Here is a 7,659-nt window from a genome sequence, read left to right as displayed (position 1 = left end):
AAAGGGTTTTTAAAACATCTTTCTTATACTTGAGATAAAAGCAATTGCCTATTCTACCTTTGAGTATTATTTGCTTGGGCCTGTTCCTTGAAAATGTATCTTCAAATGTCCTCTCCAAAACGAAACAAGGTTTAAAAACATCACAAAGGAGTACAGTCTAAATGCACCCTATAACTAAAGGATAAATAAATGCATTTTGTAAAATAATTTAAGTTTCTAAATCTCTTCTCTGTGTATTCTGGATATTTCCACTGTGTGTTTAGTCGGTTGTCGTCATTCCTTTTTGAATACATGTGCAGCATTGTTGAAGCACCAGGACATTAGTCAGAAATCAAGATTTGTTTTAACGCATTCTTTTATATTTATTAGAAGGGGGGAAGCATGTAACAATACAGACACATTTACACAGACAAATATTTTACACTGCTTTAGCAGTCTCACAGACACACTTGTTCATTACAAATGAACAAGTATATAACACGAATTTTCACAGATGATAACATCCCCAGAGAGGTAGCCACTGCGCAATGCAAATCTAACCAGATATGACGCATTAATTACAGAAAGTCGCACGAACTGCCGCCAGTAGCCTATTACACTTTTTCCAAGGATGGATTAATCATTTTTACAATGATGTATGCACCTTTGGTAAGACCTGTGCCAATGAAACCCAATGGTATAATGTATGATATTTAAATACGCATGAAATAATCGAAAAAGTTTAAATAATATTGAACATAAAAGCAATTACAAGGACGCATACAAAATAACCAGCTTTCAGCTTTTTGGTGAGTAGAAACAGTTACAAATACGTAATAAATAAGTTTTCTTAAACAACATAAAACGTCTTGCCAAAATTAAATACTCTATCTTTAAATAATATAACGAAATAAAACTTACGCATGGATAGCAGCGACTGTGTCTATGGTAGGCCCTACATTAGCTCTAAGGTGTTCCAGACCAGGCTTAGTTCAATTCCAGGGCCGGTATTCTTTGTTGAGTGTAACGAGTCCAGTGTATGAGATTTCTCCGATGTGTTTCTGGGCCAGACTGATGTCTTTGGTCGCGGGGAAGAGGGAGCTGTCATCCAGACACCGGCTCATGGGAACTGCGGAGGGTACTGTCGTTTCTGTAATAATAATGATAATACATAAATAATAAGTCGGTGAATTAATAATAATAATAATAATAATAATAATAATAATAATAATAATAATAATGCAATTAATAATAAGTCATTATTTACAGAATGTAGTATTTTAAATTCAAGCCCGTGTATAATTCAACTTAATAAACATTCAATTAACATTCGTGAAGACCAATTTTGGATATAGGGAGGAAAAGTAGAAGTCTACACACAGCAACTCTCCTCCTCCCTTGATAGACACGCTTTTATCCTGCACCTCGCCTCAGTGCGGCTGAATATAAGCCTACATTTAAATAGCCTAGCCTATGGATATATCCATGGGCTTTTATTTACTGTAGTTCAACTGAAAGCACCAATGAATGGCTTACTTTTGTGGCACTTCGTGTGATATTTGAGTTCCTGTGCGTCTTGAAAGGTGCTTCCGCAGATATCGCAGGAGAAGGCCTTGGTGTCCTTGGCGTGCGTGCGGCGCACATGACTGTCGTGGGCCGCGTGCGAGGCGAACGCTTTGCCGCAGTGTTTGCACTTGAAGGGCCGCTCGCCGGAGTGCTGCCGGATGTGTGTACGCAGGATGCTTGACGCTGTGAAAGCCTGGAGAAAGAAAAGAAAATATAAGCAACATTGCTTTTATTTCAAATTATGAATATTTAATAATACTAAATGCTACTATAGGCACAATAATATAATAATAATAAGGATGATGATAATAATAATAATAATAATAATAATAAGAGGAAGAAGAAGAAGAAGAAGAAGAAGAAGAAGAAGAAGAAGAAGAAGAAGAAGAAGAAGAAGAAGAAGAAGAAAAATTAACACAAATTAACACAATTCTTAAAATTCCTTCAGTTAGCCATGAAAGCTTAAAGTCACAGCGAACAGTTTAGATCGCTTGGCACTAACAAGACCTACTTAGTGTGATTGTAATAGTCTAAATGAGCTAATAAGGGCAGGGCAGTATAAAGGCAACAACAAAAACACTTTTGTTCCATTTGCCTCACGAGTTGCGGGGCACACTCCCCGTTAACAAAAGCGCGAGGGTGCATCTGGCCCTAATTAACATGTAAGTGTCTCGTGGAAGCGTGCACCGGCTCGAGGGGCGTAATGAGCCCTCGTGCAGAATGCACCATGAAATGAGTCAAATCCTAAAAGCACGGGTTTTAATGAAGGGGATGGCACGAGACGCCGCGAAGGTCCACTTTACCTTATTGCAGTAAACGCACTTGTACGGCCTCTCCCCCGAGTGCACGCGCATGTGTTTGTTCAGGCTGGACGATTGCGAGAAACTTTTTCCACACACTGAACACTGCAGGGAGGAAAAAAAGGCAATTCATAAATTAGTGAAATTCATAACGATTAAAATAAATAAATAAGTGTAGCCCATAGCAGTGCAGATTTATATGAACAAGGAACACGATGAACACAAAATATGGCAAAGAAAAAGGGTCAGAGGGCTTCGGCGTTCAGTCAAGTTTTGGCGAAGGTGCTCTTTGGTTATCCTTTACCAAGGATCCATCCATGTCAATGAAAAATATCCAAGGCACTCTTCTTATTGGTTAAAAAGCTTTTAATAAACATCTAGTTCATAGTGCCACTGTTTCACTATGAACTAGCTGTTTATTAAAAGCTTTTTAACCAAGAAGAAGAGTGCCTTGGACATTTTTCATTGACACAATTTCTAAACACACTGGCTGGGAGCTGTTCTTTCAGCACCGCAGCAAAACGCCGTTACGCACCACCAGAGCACTAAATTAACACCAGCCAACCGGTGCATGAAATGTGGTGAAATTTCAGTTTGGTTGGCAGAAAATTCCAATTTACTAGTTATTTTGACCCATTAGTTAGTGTGTGTTTGGCTAGTATGATTAAATAATAGGCCTATTCTCTGTTTTGGCTGGTGAAAAAAAAGTTAAGAAGTTAGCCCTGCTAGTGCGGGGAGACCCCGGATGCGCTGCTCACCTTGTGAGGCCGGTGCTTCTCGTGCACGTGCAGGATATGTATCCTGAGGCGGTCTCTCTTCTCGAAGGACCTGTTGCAGAGGTGGCACGGGAACTTCCGGTCTCCCTGGTCCACGCACCGCGTGTATTTCAGGTGCTTGTCTCGGTAATATTTGTAGGCAAAAACCTTTCCACACCGGTCACACTTGAAACCCTCACCAGAGTCTGAAATTCAAGCCCAAAGAACAAAAAAAAATATGATAAATTGAAACCACAGTGGTTATTTTCTAGCCTAATTTCACTTGAAATCACAAACTATTTTCAAACACAAACACTAATTATTAGTGTTTATTTAAAATGTATCGAATTCATTTGCGACAGTATTGCGAAAGTATACAATATCACTTGGTTTATACACTATGTAGAATGACATAGAAGACATAGCCTATATCTTGTGCTGAATGGAGACTGGGTGAATAGAAATGCGATTCTTACCCTCAGCGGGAAGCGGTTCAAAGCTGTCGTCTATAAACTCCTTGAGTGTGAGTGGGATCCCCAGGAACTGGACGTAACAGTCTCCGTACCACACAAGCAGCTCCTGCTGAGGCTTGATGTCCTTGCACGCCTCGTAGAAGATCTGCGCGTGGCTCTGCACGGCAACCAGGTTCTGCTCCTCGGGGAAGCGCGCGCACTTGACCAGAGACATCCAGTTACCGGCGGCACCCCGACCATCCACGAAGTGGCTCAAGCGCCCGTTCTCGAAGATCTAATTTATACAAATAAAACAACATACAGAAAACAATATTATATGTTAAATTGTGTATTTATTTTAACTATGTATTAAAAATCCACTGTACAAGAGAGGAGTCAATCCGCACACTTCAAGTCTATTTTCTGCAAAGCTTTGCACACAAAAAAGACTTGAAGATACGGATTGTTTCCTATCTTGTACAGATATTTCTCCTAAATCCTGCACCTTCTAAACAGATGAGCGGTGAACATTCGCCACTTAATTAAAACATCTACAAGATGGTGGCCCAAATTGTGGTTAATTAAATGCAATAACGGTTGAATTTTAAGACACTTGAGCATTTATGCCTCACCATACAAATGGGTGACGGAAGATATTTGAAAAAATATCTACACGTCCCTTTGTTTTAACAGAGACTTTGAAAGATCTCCTCACCTCCCACATGAGAGTGTTGTCGTCGTAAGTTTTGATCTCGCTGGTGTTGACTAGTTTGCCTGTGAAGGGCCCGAACCTGGCTCCTTTGGGGATGGCAGCCTTCTCCGCAAACACTCCATAATGGGACACCCCTCCGCACGTAGTCTGGACAAGTGACAACTCTGAAATACAAGACCAATTATAGACCAGTTATAGAGACGTGTACGGTATTCGCAAGTCATGTAGGCTAAAATAATTTAAAATACCAAACCATGTTGAAAAATAATAATGGAAAAAAGTGTGGTAGGTGTACTTACCTTCTGGAAGTTCAAGCGCGTCCACATCCAAAGGGAGATGTTGGGTTTCGTGAACTAAAAAGACAAGAATGGCCATGAATTAACTTCTGACTTGACCTACTCATGGCACAAAAAAGTCTGAATTGCATCGCACTAATAGGCCCACTACTGTCAGAGCAGCTGAAGTCTCCAAATTAATCTGATTAACTGCGGCGAACTTGCAAACCCTCTCTAAATAAATTACACTCTTAGGTATGAATCCCACCTGTATTTCCCGGGAAAGCGACCCCGGAGATGGCGTGTCCGACACTCTTGTTGTCCTGGTTCTTGGAGTATCCGTAGAGCACGTTGAAGAGATCCTCTTCGGTGAAGCAGAAAGCGCGCGGCTCTTCGCTTGCAGGCTCCGGGTGGTGTAGGTACAGCATGCTGCCGTTACCGGGAGAGCACGTGGAGGAGGACTCCAGAGAGGACTTGACACTGCACGGGCTGCCGAACTCTGACACCGACCCGACGGACTGCTGCTCCGAGGGCACGTGCACTAGTTCCTGGTGTTGTTTGTGGAAAACAGGCGGCACGCGGTGGAAGTACGGAAGACCGGTCATGTTCAGAACCTGCTCGTGAAGAATGGTGGTCGTTTGATGGTGTCCGTTTTGAGCGAACAGGCTCGGGCTCCCGGTGAAGCTGAACGGCATGACGGTCTGCTGCGTCTCCGTGACCAGGCGACCGAGAGACTTGAGTGGATGGAAGAGGCTGCCGTGTGCGCTCTTGAGGACATCCATGTACTGCGCCGCGGGGAGCGACGGGTAGAAACCAGACACCCGGGCAGGGCTCCCTTTGAGCGGGTCGAAATGGTAAGTCCTGTCCTTCCCAGCGGGGTTGCTGGACAGGGACACAGCCATCCCAGCAGGTGACAGATCAGAGATGGCTTGAATGTGAATGGAGTTTCTCCGACGTTTTTGTTTTCTGTTGTGAGAAAAGGAGGTTTTGTTTAGATGTTATCATGGTCCTCAACCTCAGGAACCCCGCTTGGTTCCTTTTACTTTATTTTATTCACAGGATCCTAACGAGTAAATTAAAATGCCAGCACAGCATGCCACAGCAACACTTTATCCATATTCCATTTCGTGTGACCATAGAGCCTACTCACACATTACAGGCCTACAGCACCTGTAGGCCTACAATTAGGCTACAACACATATTTTATCTCCACAAAACTACATCAGTACCCATTAAAAAATATTGTTAATTCAACTGTACACTGTAGAAGATGTTAATACGACTCTCTCAGTGTCGAATGGACACTGCGGTTTTACTAGCTAGAAAACGCAGCCGTTGTGTCGGTGCCTATCAATGATCATTTACCTACAGATTGCAGTCCTCGACCATTAAACAAAATCTCAATGGCAGCTGAAGCACCCCGACCACTGACAAATAAGAGAGTCCTGCACTAGACCCTGGACACAGATACATAAGGCGGTAGCCAACAGCGGAGACAAATCAGGGTCATGACATCCAAATTAAAGAACAGCGGGTCAGAGGCAGGGGTCAACATTAATGAACCACAGCGCAGCTCCTTGGAAAGCGCTTATGGGCGGCCCCGGTTCAATAAGGCGCAGATATGATCAGTCTGGGTCCTGCAAAGGAGGATGGATGGCGATACAGGCTGTTGAAATGTGCCGCCTTAACACATTGATTTGCTCTAAAAAACCGACGCGTGTAGTTAATCTCGTATCCTCTAATTACCGATGCAGACCACCTGAGAGCGGAGTTTGGACTTACCAGGGTGATGGGCGCACTAAAACGCAGCAGAAAGGAACCTCATCTTGATCAGTAAGAAAACAGTATTTTGTCCAAGCAGGGAATCCTGAAAGATGTTAGTATTTAGGCAGGACACTTGCAGGAGCGCCGGGAGTCTTGAGCTGTGTGGCTGGTTTGTGCTTCTGGCTCCAAGACGCTCTGGTCTGAGAGTGGCGGGACTGGAGAGAGGATGGGGCCTGGAAGAAGATGCTTCTGCTCTCCTCAACAGCTATTGGTCAACTCATCAGCTCATTGGAAGCACCCGTGTCTCCCCTGGGGATTTCACTTTAACACGTCCTGATTACCGACCTTCTGCCCTCTCCCTCTCCCTCTCTCTCCCTGCATATGCATTCATATGCGTTGGTGTTGAGTTAAGTCCAGCGGGCGGCTGTCTTAACTACTGGGGACTAACAACGGCGGCACTTACGGCTCTGGCCTCTGTGAGATTTCACACCAGCGATCTCCAAACTTTCACACTGTGAGCCATCGAGGTGAATATTCATCAGCAGCCCATGACAGCAACTACAGTAGCAGCTCTGATGGAAATGAGCGCAAGTGTAAATAGGGGAGAGGTTAAAAGTAAGCGTTTTTACGCACAGGCAGAGTAAACACAAACAATGTAACATCAGACTAATATCACTCTGTTATAGACCTATGAAGTATTTCGATTAAATATATCTTGTATATCAAAGACTTTTCGCGTAAAAGTGCAATTGGGGAGCCTGTTGTTGCATTCTGAAATGTATCCAAACCGAACCTTTATTACAAAGCTGAAAAATAGTAGACTAGTTGTTCCCTCATTCTTTTGTGTATGTTGCAGTCTTACATGGTTTAGATAGCCAAAAACAAATAGGCCTAATATTAAAATAAAAAAAACAATTAAATGTTTTGGAATGTATCGTTCTAATTGAATTAACTAACATTTACGCATGTGGAACACATTAAGTCATTTCGGAAGCCTTACAAAGGAGTGGACGTGGACACTTCAAGCTAATCAAGAGCTTTACACATGGTAATGTGACGACCTAACCCCCACCCACCCCAAGAAAAAAAAGAAATAAAATAAGAAAACAGTGATTTCTTCTCTCAAATGTGCAGAATTGCGGACACTGGCGCGTTCTGATGGTGGTAGCCATAATGTCCTCAGAAACCCAGAGAAAGAACAACACTCATAATGAGATGAACGTTGCAATAAGAGAATTCTTTATTTACAATAGTATTATTCAAACATCAAATAGCATCAGCAAAGCCATAGTTAGTCAACAACTTGCATAACTGTGTTTTTAAATTTCTCTCGGTAAATCTAACTTTGCATAAAAT

The 7,659-nt window shown here is 42.7% G+C and overlaps 1 protein-coding gene across 1 annotated transcript; it reads right to left on the bottom strand.

Annotated features, from left to right (window-relative positions):
- Nucleotides 1-361: 361 nt before the first annotated feature.
- On the bottom strand, nt 362-5,441 carry prdm14 (PR domain containing 14). The gene is made up of 8 exons (XM_063206384.1): nt 4,808-5,441; nt 4,564-4,617; nt 4,268-4,428; nt 3,577-3,847; nt 3,104-3,306; nt 2,349-2,450; nt 1,516-1,738; nt 362-1,129 (listed from the first exon to the last, which is right to left on the bottom strand). The coding sequence occupies exons 1-8, from the start codon at nt 5,439-5,441 to the stop codon at nt 972-974; spliced, it is 1,806 nt and encodes a 601-aa protein (XP_063062454.1). The 3' UTR covers nt 362-971.
- Between the last annotated feature and the right edge of the window lie 2,218 nt (nt 5,442-7,659).

This window comes from Engraulis encrasicolus, chromosome 9 (assembly GCF_034702125.1).
Source record: "Engraulis encrasicolus isolate BLACKSEA-1 chromosome 9, IST_EnEncr_1.0, whole genome shotgun sequence".
Classification (NCBI taxonomy): Eukaryota; Metazoa; Chordata; class Actinopteri; order Clupeiformes; family Engraulidae; genus Engraulis; species Engraulis encrasicolus.
Note: the sequence above shows the minus strand (reverse complement) of the source record. Positions and strands in the feature narration are given on the sequence as shown.

Coding starts and splice junctions, on each gene's coding strand:
- prdm14 (XM_063206384.1), bottom strand. CDS start 5,441: ATGGCTGTGTCCCTGTCCAGCAACCCCGCTGGGAAGGACAGGACTTAC. Junction 3,307..3,576: donor TGAACCGCTTCCCGCTGAGG/GTAAGAATCGCA, acceptor CTTGAATTTCAG/ACTCTGGTGAGGGTTTCAAG. Junction 1,739..2,348: donor AGTGCGTTTACTGCAATAAG/GTAAAGTGGACC, acceptor TTCTTTCTCCAG/GCTTTCACAGCGTCAAGCAT.